Genomic DNA, 22913 nt, shown 5'->3' with positions numbered 1-22913 from the left:
GCAAAACCCTGAAAGACCAAAGATGGCCGGGGTGGGGGCTGGAAGAGGCAGTGAGGGGGAGGGGAGGGAGGCTCGGAACCTCGACTGAATCCAGCGGGAGCCCAGGGAGCCCAGGACCCGTCCCTCTTCCTGGCTGCAGCCCTGACTGACCCTGGCCTTCCAGCGGCTGTTGGCCCAACACTTAGACCCACACCCACATACCTACATAAGTAACCTCAGTTCCGAGGAGGCCAAAACTCCTCAGAATGTTCCTCTTCATTATCTAGTGTAGATTAGGGGTTCGGTAAACATCTCTGGAATTATTGAACCTCCTTCTTCACCCTGTTCAGCCTCCATTTCCCAGCACCCCAGGTGGAAAGTGGGCTGAGTCCTAATGCCCAGAAAAACAATATAATCATTCGACAATTTCTTAGATCAAAATCCTAAGTACTGTCTAATTCTGGTTGTAAAAGTGGAAGTGACCACAGTCTGTGTGTTAAGTCACTGAGTCCTGGCTGACTCTGTGACCCGCCCTGGGCTACTGAACTGTAGCCCATCAGGTTCCTGGGTCCAAGGGATTCTCCAGGCAAGAATAATCCCACCCCAGGGATCAGACTTGGGTCTCCTGCATTGCAGGCAAATTCTTGACCATCTGAACCACCAGGAAGCCCTGTTTACCCATCCTTTCTTCTCCTACCCCGTTGAAAGCATCCAGAAAGTACCTGAGCTGGATGGTTATAGCCATTAGAAAATTGGAACAAAGGAGTAGAAACCCTCTGTTCTGTAAACTGCACTCACATCCTTACTCCTTTTGGAAATGGCTCTTCTTTCACTGTGTGCTTCCAATGGCAACTGTCTTGATCCTACACGCTCCCTCCCCAACTCCCTGAAAACTCCCTCTGACTCAAGCCAGTCTATTCATGGTACCCAGGGGCCCTGATGCTGGGAAAGATTGAAGGCAAGAGACTGAAGACAGAGGATGAGATGGTTGCATGGCATCCCTGACTCAGTGAATGTGAATGAGCAAACTCTAGGAGTGAAGGACAGGGAAGTCAAGCATGCTGACATGACTTAGGACTGAACAACAATGGGCGTAGAGCCTGAGCACACACGTATCTCCTTGACCACAGAAGTAAGCATCAGACCCAAGCTGTGCCAACCAAGGTTCTTTACCAAAATGTTTTCAACTGGAATTGGGAAAGAAAACCTGGACCTCCATGGTGGTTAGCTGAAAGCTGCAAGGTCCCAGCTTTTAGTAGCGATGTTTCTTGCTGTGTTGAGAAGCCAGTCTGCAGTGAGGAAGAAGGAAGCTGACACAGAGAAAAGCAAAGGCAGAGGGCAGAGTCCTGCTGCATTCCAGGTGCCTTGTTGCAAGTGTTCCTGAGTCGCAGCTTTATCCGTGGCCTTCCTGCAAGTTGGCAGTTCAGCCATTTCCTGGAAACTGTATCCAAAAATTCTCTCACTTTGCTCAAGCTGATTCAAGTTAGGCTTCTATTAGTGGAGTCTAAGATTCTTAGCCAATACTGAAGACTTTCCATTTAATGAGCCTGAACTTGCCAAATTTGCCCACACACACCCATGCAACCGTGTTTCTGGTTTCCTGGAGGTAGGCATATTAAAATCTCTTCAGTTGTCTACAGGACAGTCCTTCACATATTTGAAAGTCTGCTTGGAATTTTGGTTCATTTGTTTAAGTTTAGAGTACCAGTGGGGCTTCCCAGATGGCATTAGTGATAAAGAACCTGTCTGCCAATGCAGGAGACTCAAGAGACTTGAGTTCAATCCCTTGGTTGGAAAGATCCCCTGGAGAAGCACATGACAACCCACTCAAGTATTCTTGCCTGGAGAACCCTATGGATAGAGGAGCCTGGCGGGCTACAGTCCGTGGGGTAACAAAGAGTCAGGCACAACTGAAATGACTAAGCATGCACCCATGTATCAGGCTGGAACACATATGCTAGAGGCAACGGTCACAGGATATGTACCTTCAAGAATCTTATGGTCTAACAGGGGGAGAGGAATAAAAGCAAAATACACTGCAAGGTGAAATGTACAATTATAAAGCTATGTATAGGGAAGCATAAAGTATAGAAGAAAGAGTAGTTGGCTCTGCCTGGGGATTTGGTTAGGGTGGTTTTCAAAGAAGAAAGTAAAGCTGAAGAAGGATTTTGGAAAGGGCATAGGCGCTCACAAATAGACTGTTGTGGGTGGACGGTAGGGTAGAATATTCCAGATGGAGAGACTAGTATGCACTAAGATAAGGAGGTATGAAACAGCTCAGTATTCACATCACTCAAGTGTAAAGGATTTGGGCAAATAGAGAAGTGGGGACTTCCCTGGTGGTCTAGGGGTTACAGTGGTCACAAATTTATGATTCTAGTGCAGGGGTCATGAGTTCAATCCCTGGGCAGGGAAGTTCTGTATGCCTCGTGGCGTGGCCAAAAAATAAATACACATTTTAAAAAACTGAAAAAATAGAGAAGTGATTTAGGCAGGAACCCTCATTGTGAAGGACTTGCCTAGTCCAGTGAGGAACCTGGACTTATCTTTCAGGCCGTTTCTCTTCCGACAATAGAATATGGTGCCACTAGTTACCCCAGTGAGTCTCCAGTTTATCCATTTCCTTTTGAAAATGTTACACACACACACCCCCACAGAGGTCAAACCAGAGCAGCCCACAACTGAATTAGCACTTCTCTGGGTCTGGGCGTCACAGAATTAGCAACAACTTTTTGGGCAGTCAAATTATTCCAAATTATTTCAAAGCCTGTAAATTTTCAACACAAACCTCTGTTCATATAAGTCTTTCCCACTCCTACTTTACCTACTTGTAAAGTCTTTTTTTATCCTAAGTGTGAACTTTCACTTTTTTTTTAAAAGTTAAATCTTGTTTTCCTAATCTCACATTCCCTTTCCTTCTTACCTGAATCTTTTTGAATTCTGCTCCTGTCATCCACTGTATAAGCTGTTCTTCTCAGCTTCTTGCTATCTGCCAATTTAATGATGATCAGAGCACAGCTGAGTAAGGAGGGTCAAGGCATTCAAGGATGGAGAGATGGAAAAGGCACACTCTCTTTCCTGGATTTATAGTCTAGCAGGAGAAAGAGGATATATAAATTGGTGTTTAACAAGAACTAGGCCAAAAGTCCAAAGACTTGGGTTATAGTTCTGCCTTTCCACTGAGTACTGTGTGACCTTGGGCAGGTGGCTCACCATTTCTGAACTTTATCTCTCTCCTTTGTTAAGAGGAGTGAGGTCATGATCCTTTATGATCCTGAAGGTCATAGCTGTTGATCCAATAAGAATTTATTAAGTCACAGCTGACTACAACTTGCCAGGCATTATGGCAGGTATTGAGTGTGTTATAGTCTCTATCCTTGAGAACTTCTCAAGCCTGAAAGAAAGACAGAAAATTAAAACAGAATCGCCATCAATCCTCTGACAGAGGTTTATGCAGAAGAGCACATGCTGTGGCTCTGTGTTTGGAAATAACCATGATACAAGGCAGTCAGTGTTTGCTATTAAATACGAGCACTGACAAAGCGTGGTAGGAGCTGGTACTGGTGCCAGGATCCACTCGCCCAATTGTTTTGAACTTCCTGGGGCCCCCAAGTAAACTGGGTGCCTGTGGTAGGAAAATCTTGGGCTACTGTTAATTATCATCCTTGTAGTTGTTCAGGCACTAAGTGGTGTCTGACTTTGTGACCCCAAGGACTGCAGCCAGGCTTCCCTGTCCTTCACGGTCTCCCTCAGTTTGCTCAAACTCATGTCCATTGAGTCAGTGATGCCATCCAACCATCTCATTCTCTGTCACCCCCTTCTCCTTCTGCTGTCAATCTTTCCCAGCTTCAGGGTCTCTTCTAATGAGTTGGTTCTTCGCATCAGGTGGCCAAAATATTGGAGCTTCAGTATGAGTTCTTCCAGTGAATATTCAGGGTTGATTTCCTTTAGGATTGACTGCTTTGGTCTCCTTGCAATCCACGGGACACCGTAGGTGACCTTATGAAGCATCATTAGCTTCCCAACCTGTTGCAAACTCCCCAGATGTTTTCAAAGCTCCCTAGACCTGTGACCCATCTCAGTGCAAATCATTAGTAGCATTGTAAGTTAATCAAACATATGTCTATCCGAACCCACCCCCAACACCTCCAGTTTCCTATTTTTCCTTCTCTTGATTCCACTCATTTTAAAGTTCTCAGCCCTGAGCTCAACTAAAGCCCTAGATTTCTGCTGACCCTGCCTTCTTCTGGGAAACTTCTGGCTTCTGCTGCAATCAAGCTGCCCTCCCTGCCAGCCAATCTGTGGTGCTCTGGACTGCTCATCTGACCTCCTTCCAAGAGCTCCCCAGACTCATGCTCAAGACAGCTGAGTCCCTAATCCTGAGAGTAGAGACTCTAGCCCTGCTGCTCTGGGATGAGCTGGCCACTCTGGCACTCCAGGGATGGAGATGTGGCCACAGCTGTGCTGAGGTAAGTGGACACCAATTAAAGGATCACTGGCAACAAGAAGCCACTCCTAATTCTGGTTTGATTGGTAGGGGAATTTGGGATTCAAGTGCAGAGCTGTGTTGGCCAGGTGCCCTCCCCAGTCCACTTATTCTGATTCAACATCCGATTAGAGGGGCCAGGAGTTCCTGCCTCAGATGTAGGTCCTTTCCAGAATAAAGTTACCATTACATGACAGGGTACCTCTGTGGTCAGGGGGCAGCAATTAGTTGGTCAGGCCCAGGACACAAGCTCCACAAGTTTGGAAAGACACCACCCAAGCCCAGGCCTCTTCAGGTCTTCTTGCAGAGTCAACTGGTCCTTTTCCTTCAAGTCTTTTTTTCCTAAGGGATCTTCTGTATCTCAGTCAGCCCTCCTTTTCCACTACAGCTACCTCTTCTTATTCTTTAAAACATGTTAATACCTCCTGGCAACAGCTGCTGCAATTTCTGTTCAACCCAAGGTACGTCATTGACCAACTAAGCCACTGCCTCCATTTTTGAGCTTGCTAGCACCTGCCCCACTTCCTCCTAATCAGCCACTCCTACTCTCTAACCCCACCTCTACCAGCATCACCTGCCCTAAAAGTCAAGTGCTGTTCCAGGTTCTAAACTCTCTGCCTGTTCAAACTCTCCTGCCTGCTCCTTCACAACTTTCTGTGCCTTTCCTCACCATTACCTCCCCATCCCCCTCACCTCATCTTCTTTTTCCCATTTAAAAATCATATTCAAAACCCTCCTCAGACCCAGACCTCCAGGATAGAAATGGGACACCTCCTTCTTAGGTAAAGAGCTTCTTAGGAAGCAGAACTCACCTTCCTCCTCAGATACCAAAAATATGCAGCCCTGTCTATATGCACAATAGGTCTTGGGGCAAAATTTCAGGCAACTTGGTCAAAGGACAAGGAAACCTCAGAGGAAGACAGAATTGTATATAGTGTGCCCTAGGCTATAACTGAAAGGGGAAGTCTAGAAAAAGTGGAGCTTCCCAGTTTAAAATATCAAAAAGCAGCTTAATTACTCACTTGAAACATCAAAGACATAATCAACTTTCTCCATTTTCACAGAAAATAGAGGCAAAGACTATGGGATTAAGTTTTAGAAGTAAAATCTAATAGATTTTAGTCTATATCTGCATGCTCAGTTGCTCCGTCGTGCCCGACTCTCTGTGACCCCATGGACTGCAGCCTGCCAGGCTCCTCTGTCCATGGGATTTCCCAGGCAAGAATTCTGGAATGGGTTGCCATTTCCTCTTCCAGAGGACTTTCCCGACCCAGGGACGGAAGCTGCATCCTTTATGTCTCCTGCATTGGCAGGCCGATCCTTTACGATTGAGCTGTCTAATCTGTATCTATCTATCTATAAATAACACATTCCCACCCATGAAACAAGATGGTGCAACTGGCCCACTGTCACGTGAGCACTCACTATGGTGGAGGCTTTTCCCAGTTAGAGCTGACTTAAATGGGTTCATCATATTGTTTTGCTACATTTTCCATACCATCCATTACCTACACACTTGTTGAGTTTTCAGTATTGAAGCACTAAAAACTATTTCAAATTTGCAAAGGGTAGTAAATATTATTAAAAAAAATAAGAGCATGCTAGTTCATGACACGATGAACTAGCTCAATAATTCATCTGGCCCTAGGTCTCTAAATAATGAATAGCTACCTGGGTAACAGAAGGATTTGAAGATGCTTTGGAATTACCAAGTAAGCAGTTCAGACTTGGAAAGGCTTGACAAAAGCCAAAAGAAACATTTCCTCAAAAAAACTAGAATTCTAACTAAAAAAGCAGAAATCTGATGCAAATTGAAATATAAATAAATGCAAATAAAAGTGATATTGCCTTGTGGGGGTCAGTGGAAGGGGTCTTTCATTTTTTTATATATCTAGGCCAAAAGTCAATAAATAAATAAAACAATTAAACAAAACAAGAAATTCAACAAGAGGTCTTGCCTTTAGTTAAGTTCCCTCTATATAAATACATACAGGATCAAGAAGATAAAATCTTCTTGGGCTTCTTAGGGACTTCCCTGGTGATTTAAATGGTAAAGAACTCACCCGCCAATGCAGGAGACATAGAAGATGCAGGTTCAATTCCTGGGTCAGGAAGATTCCCTGGAGTGAGAAATGGCAACCCACTCCAGTATTCTTGCCTGGACAGAGGAGAGCGGGCTACAGTCCATGGGGTCACAAAGTCAGACACAGCTGAGCAACGAAGCACAGCACATACAGGACCAAGGAGATAAAATCTAACCAGGTTCAATTCTAGATCCCCAGGAATTTAAAACTCCCCATCTCCCAATTTGACAGATGTCTGAACTGAGGGCAAGAAAAGAGGGATCAAATAAGCTGTAGCATTCAGATTGGAACCTAGGGCTCCTGACTTTTAGTTACTGGATTTCTTCATTCTATCACATTGTCAGTGAGTTTATTCTCAAGGCTATGTAGAAACATGGAAAATGTCCAGACATAACATTAAGTATAAAAAAGTAGGGTACAAAATCAGAGGCAGTGCAGCGTTAGTCACACCTAGTGAATCTCAGCTCTGCCCCTTACTAATTCCATGACCTCAGGGTCAACCACTCCCATCCAAAAGGAATAACAGTATTTATCTCATAAGACTGTTAAATAGGCTAAATAGGAGAATGAATGTGAGAGTGATGTCTGTCATGTAGTTTGATGTTAACCACTGTTATTACATAATTATTATCATAAACTCAGCTATGAAATGCACAAGGATTGGAAAATGATATGCAAAAAAGAAAACAACTGCAAAGACAGATTATAAATATGCATGGTTTTTATTTTATCTAGTAATGCTATATCATTTCCCAATAAGAAAAAGCCTTTTTTTATTTTATTTTGGCCACACCGCAGGAGTTGTAGGGGCTTAGTTCCCCAACCAGGGACTGGACCCATGCCTCCTGCAGTGGAAGCACAGAGCCCTAACCACTGGACCACTAGGGAAGTCCCCTGAGAAAAAGGCATTTGAAATAGAGATCTCAAAAAAAAAAAAAAAAAAAAAAAACCTACAATGGGACTTGAGTCTTAGTCTGCTCTTCCCTTCAGAGGGACCGAAGGCTCCCAGTGTGTAAGACTGCTGTGGCAGTTGTTGGTGGAAAAGATCAGGCTTTGGACCTGGATCCCCTGGAAAAGACAGGGAGAAATTTCCAGAATCTAGAAGATTCTGTCTCATATCAGGCCCTGAGAGAACTGTGTATTGACAGCTATCAAATGAATCAGATTCTTCCACATAGGCATGCATTAATTCACTCAAACACTCTTTAAACCACTACTGTATACAAGGAACTGTGAATTAGACTGTCCCCACTGGATGAATCTGGAACAATTTCCACGATATAAATGAAAAAAAAAAAAGCAAGCTTCAGAACACTTGTGTAGAGAATGCTATCATTTGTATTAAAAAATAGATATATAAATACACATATTTTAAAAGCTTGTAAATGCATAGAATTACTTGGAAAGATACATAAGATATAGAAACAGTGATTAATTCTGGAGAGCGGGCTGTGGAACCAAAGGCTGACCTCCAATGAGCAGCTTACTTTTCATTGTATTCTCTTCTGTGTTGTTTGGATGTCTTACCATGTATGTGTGTTAATTTTCTTCAAAAAATGAAAAAGAAAAAAATTAAAAGCAAGTAAAAGGAAGTGTACCCAGAGCTGAATATACAGTGATGACCAGGGTAGGCAGGGGTAGGGTGGGGTGTTCAGCCTCACAGAAGGCAAAGTGGGTTGAACTTGCTGAACCACAGCTGTTTTCAAAAGCCAGACTGTTTATATAAGTTAAGAGAAGAACTCTCTCTACACCAATCAGATTATAGTAATTTGACATATCATTTTACAGATAAAGTTGTTGGAAAATAAATACTAGTCATTGGTCAGGCCTCAGAGTGTATTAAATTGTAGTTTCTACATGGGTGGGAATCTTATATGTTTAACTTGGGCAGCATTCACTCCAGCAGCTAAGTGCTTGTTATAGCAAGCATTTTCTGATGATAACAAATGATAGCAACAGAACTCTTTAAAGACACCTTTGAAAAAAAGATCAAAAGATACTGGACCCTGAGGGAACCATGATCCCTCTGAGGGTTGAGCCACCTTTTCTGGAATAGCCCCCCCACCAAAATGGTGATCTTCAAATGGCAAGGTAAATACCAATGAGAATGAGGTCATAGGGACACTGCATGTGCTGTGGAATGCCCCAAGCAAATGTGCCCTCCTTGGGGTGAGGAGGCACAGACTGACTCCAAAGAGAACCTGGTGCTCAGTGGGCATCCCAACTGCAGGGGAGGTAGGAAAGCAGGTGTCTGGATGGCTGCAAACTGGTGATAAGCTGGCCGCCAGCCAGAGTAGCCGAGTCACTAAGGCAACACAGCAGTTGACACAGTGGACTTTAGAACCAGATGGGCTTGACTTACAAGGTTATCCAGCAAGTTATTTAAGCTCTCTGAGCCTCGGTTTCCTTCTCTGTAAAATGGAGAGGATCACTGTGAGATAATGCTGAGGACAAAGGGAGAACCCCTGGAAAGTGTTTTTAGCAAGATGCTGGGCCCATGAGCAGGGCTTACAGTGCTAATAATTACCGCTGTTACTGAATAGTGGAGAAATGACCATCAGCATCTAAGTCTGAGCGGCGGGCAAGGTGCACTCCCCCCTCCAAGCCTAAAGTCAGGTCAAGAATCCCAGACATCGACAGTGTTTCATAAACTAGAAAACGCTTCCTGGCTTATCAACTCACAGCAGCCTGTGAACCGAGTCGGGTGGGAAATACCAGGCCTATCTTGAGGAAGGGGCTGGTAAAGTTAAGGGGTTTGTCAAGAGCTGGTTGAGGGTAGAAGCCAGGCTGTGACCCAGGTTTCTTGGTGAGTGGCTCCACATTCTTTCCACTCCACGCCACCCCCAGGAAGGAGACAGAGCTGAGGTCAGGACAAGTCAAACCTGTGATTTCACCGCCTCCTCTACCCAGGCTCCAGCTAGCACGGTCTCTGACCGGGAAGCAACTCAGTCATCCATTTCCAACACTTCTATCAACCTCTTCTATAATGTGTTCCTGTGAACAGCCCCAGGTGCAGGGCAGGCACCCTGAGGCTGGAATCAGGAGGGGCTGAAAACTGAGTGGGGGCCGGCTCTGGTGCTGCATGTAGCCGGAATCAGGCCTGCTTGGACCTCATTGCCGGCTTGGGAAGCAGGGACGTGGTGGCCTTGGCAGGCCTGGGAAACACTGAAAAATACTGTTTCTCTGAAACTGAAAAAGCATTAACCTTTCCCAATGCCTTTAACATTTCCACTAGAAATTTGGCATTTGCTAGAGGAAGAAGTTTTTTTTCCCAATTGTAAAAAGGTCAGGCGTATTTATCTGACTTAATAATTTATAATTGATATTCGATGCCCTCCTTGAAAGATTGTCACTAAGAATGCCATCAGCACCCACCTACCGGTGCTGCATGAAAGCCTGCCAGGCCCAGCCCCAAATCCGACCCAGGCAGGGCTGCAGCAGCCGCTTGGAGCAGAGGTCAGAGGGCACCTCCACATGGCCAGCTCCTTGTGCTGGCCAGGTCCTTGCTCTGCCATCAGTGAAAAGACAGCCCAGCCTCCCATGTCCAGTCCCCATTCTGCCACACCCGAGTTCCCTGCAACAGTGACAATACCACAGTCTCTTGAACATTGTAGAAAAAACAAAAATTCCTCCATTCTCTCCCTTCCCCTCTCCCACCAGTAAAGGGTTCTCTTAGTAGAAGAGAACCATTTGTAGGAAAGATGGAGGTGCCCAGCAAAATGTCAGTAGGCCCTAAAAGCCAATGCCACTAGTTCAGTGTTGCAGGGGGGACTTGGATGTGACTCCTGACTGGCATTATGATCCTCCCTTCACCCCTTCAGAAGCCCTGAGCTCCTGGTTTCCTAACCACAGCTGCAGAATCTAGACAGGACCTTCCTTCTTGGACAGCAGGAAACGCCATTCTCTCTCAGAGATGGGCCAGCGAGGGAAGTCTGAGGAGGAGGAGGGTAGGGTCAGGCTCACCTGAACAGGAATACAAGAGCCTACCTGCATGGTAAGAAGGTTTTCTTTTATTTGAAATATAGTCTGAGCAACATGAGTGTAGCCGAGAGGAGGAGGGGCTGGCTGCTGGGGCAGCGGCCTCTCTAATGGCACAGGAGCAAGAGTACAAATATCCCCATGTCTGTGTGCCTCGAACCCCGCTCATCAGGAAAGGCAGAACAGCAGCAGAACAAGGACGCACAGCTCCTTCAAGGGGGCGGTGGGGGAAGAGGGGGGGTCCTGCCTCTCTGCGCCCAGCTTCCAAACAGAAGCTTTTCCCGCCCACACAGACAGGATGAGCCCGCACAACAATGCATCCTCAGGACTGTTTGCAGGGAAGGAATCAGAGAAGACAGAGAGGAAGGGCATGGGGACCGAGAGCCCTCTGCAAGCCGGGCGGGGCGCGCTCTCTCAGAGGGGGGACACGCCAGTACCCTCCTCCCCTGTCTCAGGCTCTGGTATTGTGAAGCAAGCTGCTGCAGGGAGGCCCGGGCTGAAGGCAGAGTAAGGGGACCTCCCAGAAGAGTGCGGCTGCTGAAGGGCCTTGAGCAGAGGTGACAGCGTCGGGGTTAGAAGGACACAGACGAGAGTTGGGGTACCGAGAAGCAGCACAAAGCCATAAATAACAGAAGCAGATTCGGAGCTGTGAGGGTCCTGGGCGACCCCGCATCTCCCAGGGCTGGGGGCCACCCAGCCCCCCGCAGCTCAGGGCAGACACTGCTCCAGGACACAGCCAGACACACTCACGCCGGGTGGGGCCTGTTCTTTCCCACTGTCCACACAGCAGGCGGAAGACACCATGGCGCCACCCCGCCCATGCACCGCAGGGCCTCCGGTCACACCTGCGGGGACGGTGTGAGGCTGTCCCGGTCCTGAGAGGTCTGTGGTCGACTGGAAGCGTCTTGGGCCCCGTCCTCGTCCTGGGCCAGGCCCAGTGATCTCCCCGTCTCGGAGTCGCCCACCAGAGGCTCCTCGGCACCTTCTTCCAGTCCGTTCTCCCTGGTCTCCATGGACACCTCCTCCCCAGAGCCCTCCTCTGGCTCCGCCGCCTCTGCCTCTTCCTCCTCCTGGTCTCTCACCTTGTGGACGATGAAGAGGTGGCGGCTGAGGGAGCCAGCAGAGGTGTAGCACAGGCCACAGAGGAGACACTGGGCTGTGGAGCTGTCCTTCTGGTGCTGAGGTATGTGGCTCTGGAACTCCAGCCCTGAGTCCGTGGCAAAGCTACATTTCGCACACTGGAAAAGCGACTTGTGCCTTTTGGTGGAAGAGACTGGCGTGCCATTGCTGGTGTCAGGAGCGGCCCCCACTCCGCTGACTGGTCTTTTCAGATGGTTCACCTGAAGGAGAAACGATGTGAGCCTGGAAGCCCAGGACATGAGCCCCCAGCATGGGCAATGCAGTCCAAGGACTTGCAGAATCATCACCCAGGCCGGACTCAGCCCAGCCCTAAGTTCTGGTCTAGGTGTGGTTTGCTTCTTTTGCTTGTTTTAATGGACACATCCATGTAGCACAACATTCCAAAGACGTGGGAAGGGTACAGAAGAATGAAGTCCCCCCTTCCTGGCTCCCCAGACAACACTGGGGTTCTGAGGTACCGCCGAAAGATGTTCCAGTCATGCACAGAAATACAACCACCACCTTTTACAAGATGACAGCATTGCATGCACACTTTTCTTCACCCTGCTTTTTTTCACTTTACAACATATATTGACAGATTTCTTTATCCCCTAGGCCAAAGCTATCTGACAGACAAATCTCAGAAGTGGAATTGCTAGATCAAAGGGTGTACGCATGTGCAGAGAAAAGAAGGTGTGCATCTTAATCATAGACAGTTGTTGCCGAAGCGTGAGTTGACACCCTACCTGCTGTGTGTGAAAGGGCCTTTGCAGACCAGGGCCCTTCTCCGAATAGCCAGTAAAGAGCCCCCTGAAAAGCTAGGCAGCTCTCTGGGTTTCCCAGGTATGCCTGCCCCTATGAGGAGCCGCCCCCACCATGGAGTGGGGGGAGTCCACTGGGAAGAGGGACACGAGGCTGCCCCAGAAGCTGACCAGAAATGGGTACAGGGCATGAAACAGGGGTGAGGTCAGAGGGTCCGGGGTAGTGGGATTCTAGGTCTGGCTCCTCTGGAACTAGGGGGTGGGGTGGGGGTGGGGATGGGGGTGTGACTCAGTGAAGCGTTGCATCCTCTCCCAACAGTCAGGCCTACCCACCCCACCTCCCAGGACCGCAGAGAGGCAGAGGCAGGAGGTAGGTGGACGCGATCCAGTGTCCACAGGGCACAGGACACCCCGAGAGATGGGTCACGGTGATGGAAACGGCGGCGAGAAAAGGTCACTGGGCCGCCTCGGGGATCCCTGCTCCTTTCTTTGTGTGCAGTCCCCAGGCAGGTCACACAAGGCTAGAGAGTGACCCGCATGGAGGTTGCTGTCACTGCTGGCTGCTCCCCGGCCACAAGGACATGTGGGCTCTGGTAACCTGCCCAGCGCCCCTCCAGGTCCAGCCTCACCAGGCAAGCTGCTCCGGCGGGCAGGGGCCCCACACTCACCTGAGGGGAATGTCCACCCGAAGGTCTGGCTTTGGACGTCTGGCTCAAATCAGGATTTCTGATACCGTGCATAAGGCTGATGTGGCTCTCCAGAAGGGAGGGCCGAGGAAAGCTGGGGCTATCCTCTGTGCAATACCTGCAGAAGCGCAGCCAGAGCGGCCGTGTAAGATGATTGGCCCCGGGGTCTGGGGGGCCAAGCAGGCAGGCTGAGGTGAAGCTGCCTCTGGCTCCAGGGGAGATAATCTGGGGTAGGCAGGGTGGTCCTCGGGCTGGCAGGGTGGCACTGGGAAATCCAGCCAGTACAAGCCAGCCAAGGCAGAAGATGACAGGAAGTCAGAGTATCTGTATTGACCCTAAGCTGTGACCTGACTCTCCTGTCTCTGGTATCAGTGTCCAGAGACCCAAGTGTGGGCCCAGCGGCCAGCCTGACAGCAGCCTGTTCTGTCCAAAAGCTCGGAGAGATGGTGCTGAAGTCTCACGGCTGACAGGGCACCTGCTCACATCGCACCCATTCCTCTCCAACCTCAGGGCCCTCCACCACTGCGGGACAGGGTGGCCTGGGCTTAGGAGTTGGGAAGGGGGAGACCTCCAGAGCCACCAGGCTCTGGAACACCCTCTTCCTAACCTAGCCACAGCACTTCCCAATAGAAACTGGCTTGTCTCTTGCCTCTGAGCCCTGATCTCACAGCTGAGAAAAGCCCTAGGGGTACCACAGTGGTCTGGATGAATTTCAACCCCTTGACTCCCACCTCCAGGGACTCACCCACAAGTGTAGACTTTCTTCACTGTGTCGTGGTTGTTGCGGATGTGTTTGCGCAGGCTGTTGGGGGTGTGAAAGGACTGTTCACACTGCCGACATGGGTACCGCTTCAACGTCTATGGGGACCACAGGATGCAAGGCGTCAGAACCCTAAGACACTTCTGGGTGCATCTTTCTTCTCAGAGGAGGCAGGCAGAAAGAAGGATGCCCCAAGAACTCAGGATCTGCATTGCCCACCATGCCCATGGCACCAGGAACCACAGGGGGTCATGCCGTGGCAGAGGCTCTGATCTCGTAGGACAGACGGACCTGCATGTGCCGCACTTACCCGACCGTGGCTCTTTTTCATGTGGGACACGTAGCTCTCCCGATCAGGAACCCACTCCTGGCACTCCTGGCAGGTCCAGCCAGTGTTTCTCAGCCGGGGCCTGGCCTCAGCCCTGCGGTGGGCCTCAGGCCTGCCCCAGCGGCTGGAGGGCAGGGCACTGCCCCGAGCAGTCACACTGGGGGCTGGGGGCTCAGCAGGCACTCGAGGGCCAGGGCGGCCTGAAGACGAGTCTGTTGAGGACTGGAGGCTGGACAGCTCATCCACGTTGCGGGGCACACCATGGGTGCTCTGGGGACAGAGGGAGCGATTACTGACTGGTTGGGGGCGGGGGATGCAGGGCTAGGCACCTGGCCTGAGGACATGCCCGTCTCCCCAGCCCCCTCCCCAAGGGGCCCCACCTTGACATGCTGCATCAGCTCCGGCTTCTGCAGGAACAGGAGCGGGCACTCAGGGCACTTGAAGACGCCCACCTGCGCCGTGCTGGCGTTCTGATAAAAGTGCTGCTGGATGTGCCTCTTCTTGTTGAAGACCATTTCACAGGAGCACTTATAAATGAGCCTGCCACGACAAGCCCCAGGGCATGAGGTGACCAAGGCCCAGCTGGCAGAACCACAGGCCCCTCCACCGCACGTATGATCTCTCCGAACCAGACTCAGGTTGGGAAAAGCAATACTCTGAGCCAACGTGGACACTCCCCCGTCTCAGACATCTCCGAAGCACTCCGGGCCTCTAGCCACTCTCTGCCACTAGCCTGGGCTTCCCAGTCCATCCAACACCTCCCATTGGGCCCCACCCTGATCTGCTCTGCTCCCACAGGCCTGCAGGCCCGGAGCCACACTCACTGGGAGGGTCTGTGGGGCTGGGTGGGATGCTGGGTGGCGCTGTGGTCCGCGGTGCTCCTGGCAGTCTTGAAGGCCATGGGGCAGAACGCACATTTGTGGAAGACCTGGCAGTGCCGCTCCTGGATGTGGCTTTTCAGCAAGGCCAAGGTCAAGTGGACAACCCCACAGTGGATGCACCTGGATGACAGAGGTGGGGCCAGGGAACAGGTATGTCAGACCAAGAAGTGGTATTAGAAGAGCAGGGATGGAGGACAGGAAGAGAGCCATCTCAGGGACCTACCCCTCCCTTATGCATTTAGTCTTGAAAGTCTGCTTGCTGCCGCCAGGCACAATGCAGTCACCGGGGCCTCCCAAGCCCAAGACCCTCCTGGTCAAGGAGGGGAAAGAAAGCCCTCCCCTCACAGGCCAGAGAATATTCTTCTGCAAGCTAAAAACTTGATTGAGCCTAACCATAGAGCTGGTGGGAGTGGAGAAAGGGGAGTATGGTTCAAAAATGACATTAATAGCACCCATTTAAGTGTGATCCAATTGCAGGAGTCCAGGACGAGTTTTAGAAGGAGACTGCAGAAAGCCTGTGCCTCCCCACATGTGGGCACGGAACAGGCAGGGATGTTTACTTAATAAAATGTACACCGAGGAGGTGCTACACCCACCATGACAACCACATTAAAACAAACAGCCCTCAAAGCCCAAGAAGTGCTCTAGAACAGCACTGTGGAACTTGCTGTGATGACGGAAGTGTTTCATACAGCACTGTCCATGTGCCTATTTAAATTTCAATCAATAAAATAAAACGTCCAGTTGCCCTGGCTACACTTCAAGCTCTCAATAGGCACATGTGCCTGATACCATTCTGGACTCTGCAGCTCATCAGTGTTCTAAGTTCTCCTCAGTGGGACTATGGATAACATTTTTATTTCTCTTTTCCCCTACTGATTTGTACTTTCTGAGTTTTGTTTAGTGACTATATCATTTTTATAATATAGGAATTGTCTTAAACCATTTCTCTGACATTGAGGTCATGTGGAACTCTTCTTTCAACTTCAAAATATCTCTCTATAAATACTGTGTTTCCTTGCTTCAACATCAGAAAATGATGTTCCTCTAAGCTAACCTTCATCTATTCCAGTTCCTAGACTCTCTCATGTGTTCAGTCTTTCTTCCCACCTGAAAACACAGACAGGTCTCCCTACATGAGAGAACACCCTCCTTGCTCCCAGCTCTTGAGGTAACTGTTATTTTCTGTCTGCTGCAATAAAGCTTGCTCCTGTAACCTTGGCATCCCCGTAATCTAGAAGAGAGGGTGTCAATTTACTGAAAGAAAGGATATGTCTTCACTTAAGAATTCTTTGACTCCAAATATTAGCATTCATTTCAACATATTAGCCCATTTTTGCAATCCACATGACTCATCACAGAATCCTGACCAATCCTTTTTGCTTTTCATTCTTTTGTGTATGTTTAGGGCAGGGCAGGGGGAGAGGGGGAGACAAAATCACCTTTTACAAACTTAACCAGCAATGAGGAAAAGTGCACAGAACCCAAAGTCTGTTCGCAACTAAGGCCAACAAGCATTCATTACTAAATGTGAATGTGTTAGAGATTCCACACAAACTACTTACACTTAAATTGTATTTTCTTTTCTCTCCTGCCAAACAAAATAGTGACCAGCTCCTAACACACAGAAGCATATCCACACCACAAGTAATTATGAGGGGAGAAAAAAATCCACACATTTCCAAATTTATTCAAAGTAGCCAAATACACCTGACATGTGTAAAGAATCTAAGTGGTTTTATTTGTGCAGTTTGACCAAAGTCCTACAGGAGCAACATAAGTACAAGTGAAAATCCATTTAATTTACCCAGAAGACATTCTTGGCGGAAACCTCATGGAAAGTAAGACTATAAAGGGGAAAAAGAACACGAGCCGAGTGGTCTCAGTGAAGGGCTGAATCAAACAGGGTTTGCAAACTAATGAAAAGTTGTGTAGAAAAGAAATCTAACCCCACGACACAACTCTTTACCAACTGTGTTTTTAAGAGAAAACAGACAATTATAGAACCATATGCTGTCTAATATATAAAGCTTTAGAAAAGATAGGGCTTCCCTGATGGCTCAGCTGGTAAAGAATCTGCCTGCAATGCAAGAGACCTGGGTTCAATCCCTGGGTTGGGAAGATCCCCTGGAGAAGGGAAAGCCTATGTACTCCAGTATTCTGGCCTGGAGAATTCCAAGGACTGTAGAGGCCACGGGGTTGCAAAGAGCTGGACATGAGAGAGTGACTTTCACTTAGAAAAGATAAAGAGCAGTAAAATATTTAGCTTTGTCAATAATCACAAATAAGGCTTCCCTGGTGGCTCAGAGGTTAAAGCGTCTGCCTGCAATGTGGGAGACCTGAGTTCAATCCTTGGGTCGGGAAGATCCCCTGGAGGAGGAAATGGCAACCCACTCCAGTATTCTTGCCTGGAGAATCCCATGGATGGAGGAGCCTGGTGGGCTACAGTCCATGGGGTCGCAAAGAGTTGGACACGACTGAGTGATATATGGGGTAACATATTATTAAGTAGTCTAAACTTGCTTCCTTATGACATCATTGGTCACTCTCCAAATTATCAACAAAGAGCAGAATAATTTACAAAATCCTAAAAATATTACATTGTCAGGACTTCCTTGGCAGCCCAGTGGGTAAGAATTTGTCTGCCAGTGTAGGTGACATGGGTTCCACTTCTGGTCTGAGAATATTCCACCTGCCACAGAGCAACTAAACCTGTGCGCCACAACTACTGAAGCCCACACACCTAGAGCCTGTGCTCTGCAACAAGAGAAGCTATCTAAAGTAGAGAAAGCCTATGCAAAGCAACAAAGATCCAGCACAGCCGAAAGATACAATTTTTAAATAAATAAAAATATTATTAATATAAAACTCGATAGTAGAGCTTATTGAAATGGAACATAGGTACTCTTAGCATTTATTAAAAATGATTACTATCCAGAGAATGGGAGAAAATACTTGCAAATCATATATCTGACAAAAGACTTGTAACCTGAATATATAAAGAACCCTTACAGTTCAACAAAAATACAAATAACACAATTTTTAAATGGGCAAAGGATCTGCATAGATATTTCTCTAAAGAAAATATACAAATGGCCAATAAATTTATGAAGATATGCTTGACATCATTATCCACCAGGGAAATACAAATCAAAACCATCATGAGGTATCACTTTACACCCACAATAACTATAATCAAAAGTCAGACAGTAACAAATATTGGCAGCGATGTAAAGAAGACAAAACTCTCATCCACCCCTGGTCGGAATATAAATGTGGTGTAGCTACTTTGAAAGACAATGTGGCAGTTCCTCAATTTGACTCAGCTATTTTACTCCCAGGTATATATCCCAAAGGACTGAAAACATTGTCACCTAATAACTTACACATGAATGTTCATTAGCAGCATTATTCATAAAACCCAAAAAAGGAGTGAATAACTATTATTTGTTACAATATGGATGAATCTTGAAACTATTATGCTAAGACTATATATGATTTCATCTAAATGAAACATCCAAAGGAGGCACATCTATGTGACAGAAAGTTGTTGTTCTCTTGGAATGGAAGGACTACAAATATAGAGTTTCTTTCTTTATGGGTGATGAAAATACTCTAAAATTGATCATTGTGACTGATTGTAAAATTTTGTGAATATAGTAAAAAGCACTGAATAGGACACTTTAAATAGGTGAATAGGATGGTACATGAATTACATCTGAATAAAAGCTATTACAAAAAATACATTAATAGCTGAAGATCTTAAGTACAACAAATACTATGTCAGTGTGCATATCTTCTGAATTCAACCACAGATCACTGAAAACATTAATGTCAGTATCTTCAGTAATCCTAGCTGCATCATTTTGTCTGACCTTTCTTACAAAAAGGCTTGATAAACTACTTTTGAGACATTACATTGCTTTTTACTCTTATAGAAGAAGGTAAAATATATAATTAAAGTACAAAAAATACTATTAATCCATCTGCGTTACTGAAAATTTCTTGAATTCAAGATTCAAATACAGGGACTTCCTTGGTGGTACAGTGGTTAAGAATCTGCCTTCCAATGCAAGGGACACGGGTTTGATCCCTGGGCAGGGAAGATCCCACATGCTATAGGGCAACTAAACCCACAATGCAGCCAAATAAATCAATATTTTTTTTTTAAAATTCAAGTACAAAAGCTAAAGTATTGATTGCTATGGATTCAATTAGATCTTGAAACAAGCAGCATACACTTACGTCAAAATTAGAAAGATATTTTCAAGTGTTATGAATACTGCAAAAAGCACTCATTCAGGTGTTCAGTTTTAAAATGTAGCCTAGAATGCTGCCAAGCCATGCTCTTTGCAACATGGTGGCAAGGACTCTGTATAACCCCATCTCTGGGTTGTTTTCTTCCCATATATGTTAGCGTCTCCATTCTCTCTAACACGTAAAAGAAATAAGTCTACATTTGGAAATGGTTATCCCAAGAGAGAAACCTGGAAGTGATCACTAACCACTCCCCATCCCTCACCCTGGTACATAAGCCATCCTCAAGCCCTAATGCTTCTCCTTTCTAAATCTCTCTCAGGTTTTCCTTCTCTCTATCCTCACAGCCATGCCTTAGCTGGATCCCTCGGTGTCTCATAGGAATTGTCACACAACCAGTCTCTAGTCTCTCACCTCTAATACACGTATCAGCTTTCCAGAATGATCTTTCTAAAACACAGATCTGGCTGGATCACTCCCCTGCTGCAAATCTTTCCATCACTCCTCACTATCCCCAGGAAGAAGTCCAGATGCCTGCCAAGGAATACAAGGTCTTGCACAACCTGGCCCCTACCAACCCCCTTGTCTCATTGCTCACCCTTCCTCCAGTTCATCGTGACCCACACCATGTTTATCCTTCCTAAGAGTTTTCTGTGTGTGCTGGCACCCCTGCCTTTGCTCTTGCCAGATAGGCTCGCCTCCTTTCTTCTACCTAAAAACCTCCTCCTATCTTCTCTATGAAGCTTTCCTGACCATTCCTCAAATATAGGACTTAGCCACTCTGAATCATAAGTACCTGCATGCATGTTTGAAAGCCATCGGATTGAAGCCCCCTTGAGCGCAAGAGATGGGTTTTAACCATCTTTGTGTCTTGAGTGTTTGGCACAAGCCTAAAGCAACAATAAGAACTCAAAAAAAGTTTATTAAATGAACTGTGCTCAGTTGCTCAGTCCTGTCCGACTCTTTGCAGCCCCATGGACTATAGGCCGCCAGTCTCCCCTGGCGGTTTCCCAGGCAAGGGAAAATGGGTTTCCACAAGCAAGAATACTGGAGTGGGTTGCCATTCCCTTCTCCAGGGGATCCTCCTGACCCAGGGATTACTACACCTGTGTCTCTTGAGTTGCCTGCATTGGCAGGCATATTCTTTACCATTGGGCCATCTGGGAAGCCCATTAAATGAACTAAATCAAAATTTAATACCAAAGAGAAGAAAACCTTAATAAATTTGGGCAAAATTAAATTTCTGAAGCAAAAATGATCAGAAAACATAAGATGTAGAAACTCCCAAGCAAGTAAACACGTAAAGGAGACCTGATTGGGTCAATGTAAAATTACAGATCAATGAGTTTTAGAAGGAGCGTTCACCCTCATTTTGATCTTTTCTTTGAAAATGACTTCTTGCTTATATCCGTTTAACACCATAGAGATAGATCAGTTTAAAACAGAGTTTTCTTGGTTTTACCATGAAGCTGATCATTTTTTCCATTCTCAGGTCTTACTTCTCACAAACTGACAAAAACTAATCAACACAAAGATAAAAGTTCTTTGACTTTGGCAGCTTGTCATTTGTTCAGAAATTGAGAACATTTGAAGGTACCAAAATGTGCAAATTTATTATTGAAATAGTACTTTAAAATTAATATGCCAAGCATGATAACTTTCTGAGCAAATTTATATACCTTTAAAAAAAAAAAATCAAACTGACAAAGTGAATGTTAGGTATAGCCTAATCTCCCCAATACCTTCCTCTTTAAAGCTCTTCTCTTTTTTTTATCTTTTGGCCACACTGTGCCACTCACAGCATGTGGGATCTTAGTTTCCCAACCAGGGATCAAACCTGTGCCCCCTGAAGTAGAGGCTCAGAGTCTTAACCACTGAATGGCCAGAAAGGTCCCAAAGCTTTTTGTTTCCCCCCAATGTTTAACTTTTTAACTCCTTGTTCTTCTCCCTGCTTTTCTGGTTCCCTACAAAGTAAAAATGTCTGTCCACATACCAATCAACATTCTTGTCTTATTAAGCTAGAGCCCAGGGCTCATAAGACCAAAACTCAAAATTCCTCTAATAGTTTGGCTATGCCAAAATATGTGGCTTATGGGATCTCAGTTCCCCAGCCGGGGATTGAACCCGGGCCACGGCAACGGAAGTAGCCAACCCTAACTACTAGACCACTAGGGAACTCCCCAAACTCCAGTCTGAAACGAGCTAAGGTCCAGAAAAAGCAGCAGCCACTGGGCAAGCCCAGGACAGCACCCACCTGTAGCCCACCTTGCGGGCATAGTGCAGGCAGTTCTCCTTTACGTGGGTCTGGAAGTAGGCAGAGCGGCAGAGGGCCCCGCACTCCGGACAACAGTAGGGGGACTTGTGGGCGTGGATCCGCTGGTGGGCGCAGAAGCTGCACTGGTTGGGCAGCAGCATCTGGCACACCTGGCAGGTCTAGGAAAGAACACGGAGAGAGCAGTTCAGGCGGGAGCCACAGGCCAGGAGCTCTCAACCAGGGCTGCCTGGCTTTCCTAGGACGCTGATCAGAAGGGCCACCACCCCCAACCGTTCTCTCTCCCAACTCCCCTAGGACACTGGTGACACCCCCAGGCCTCACGCAGTGATGACACTGATGCCCACTCTAGCTTTGCCTCTCACCTTATTAATCAAAGGCAGACCTAACCCTATTTTCCCCAAAATCAGTCCTACACGTCGGGCTGTGATCCTGCTCTCCCCTTGCTCAGCAGAGGACCAGCTTTCCCTTTTCGGAGGCCCAAGGCACTTCTTGCATTCTAAAATCTTGCTACACTGCCAGGCCTACCGGGGCCTCTGCCCTGGCTCAGCAGGTTCTGACTCAACACCTTCGGTAAGCTGGCTCAGAGACTCCCAGAGCAGACCTGAGCCCCCATGGTTAACACTCAGAAGCCTCCATGCAGACCGAGTTTCCATATGCTGTCTGTCTGCCCACTCTGGGGTGGGGGAGCAGTGCCTGGAGCCACAACTGCCCACATCCATCCACAGAAAAGCACAGAATAGCTATCGGCTTCCTTGTTCTCAGACCCAGGAGAGAACCAGAGGCTGACAAGTCCTCCAGGCTGACTCACAGAAGCTCTCAGACAGGGAGAGTGCAGAAGCCCAGAGGTGAGAGCGAGAGGCTGAGCGGGGGCCTATGTCTGGAGTGGCCCTGCTTAGTAACAAGGGAGCCACTGACCTGGGCTCAGAGTGCTCAGACCGATAAACTGTTAGGGAGGCCAGGAAAAGATCTGTTTTAAGCAGTGATATCCAGAATGTAGGGCCCTTACAGCACAAACAATCCAGCTTTTTTAACAAAAGAAATGCCAAGGCAAAAAAAGGAAAAAAAAACGATTGAGGAAGAGGAATTTACAGATTAAAAGAGACTTAAAAGACATTTTCAACAACTGCAAATGGATAGCCCTTATTTGGATCCTGATCCAAGCAAGCCAAGTGTAAAAAGAAATGAGATAATTGGATATTTTAAACCTAACTTGAGACATTTGACACTTGATATTAAGATTTGATTATAAGGAATTATTATTAATTTTGAGGTGTGATGATATTATATCTATGGTTTTTTTTTTAAGCAAAAAACTTTTT

The 22913-nt window shown here is 47.1% G+C and overlaps 2 protein-coding genes across 4 annotated transcripts in view; both read right to left on the bottom strand.

Annotated features, from left to right (window-relative positions):
- The window catches only part of ALPK3 (alpha kinase 3), a 62541-nt gene extending 58286 nt beyond the window's left edge, over positions 1-4255 (bottom strand). Inside the window, exon 1 of the mRNA XM_061158782.1 lies at positions 2903-4255. The gene's annotated coding sequence lies outside the window, so the exon portion shown is untranslated. The remainder of the gene's footprint in view (positions 1-2902) is intronic.
- Positions 4256-7836: 3581 nt separating this feature from the next.
- The window catches only part of ZNF592 (zinc finger protein 592), a 50228-nt gene continuing 35151 nt past the window's right edge, over positions 7837-22913 (bottom strand). For all 3 annotated transcript variants that reach the window (XM_061158778.1, XM_061158777.1, XM_061158779.1), the window contains 7 exons: positions 21574-21752; positions 15006-15182; positions 14562-14721; positions 14164-14451; positions 13839-13951; positions 13076-13211; positions 7837-11867 (listed from right to left, as the gene is read on the bottom strand). In XM_061158778.1, coding sequence (XP_061014761.1) covers positions 11367-11867; positions 13076-13211; positions 13839-13951; positions 14164-14451; positions 14562-14721; positions 15006-15182; positions 21574-21752 — 1554 coding nt within the window. In that variant the 3' untranslated portion in view covers positions 7837-11366. The remainder of the gene's footprint in view (positions 11868-13075; positions 13212-13838; positions 13952-14163; positions 14452-14561; positions 14722-15005; positions 15183-21573; positions 21753-22913) is intronic.

This window comes from Dama dama, chromosome 13 (assembly GCF_033118175.1).
Source record: "Dama dama isolate Ldn47 chromosome 13, ASM3311817v1, whole genome shotgun sequence".
NCBI lineage: Eukaryota > Metazoa > Chordata > Mammalia > Artiodactyla > Cervidae > Dama > Dama dama.
This window is presented reverse-complemented; position numbering and strand designations above follow the sequence as displayed.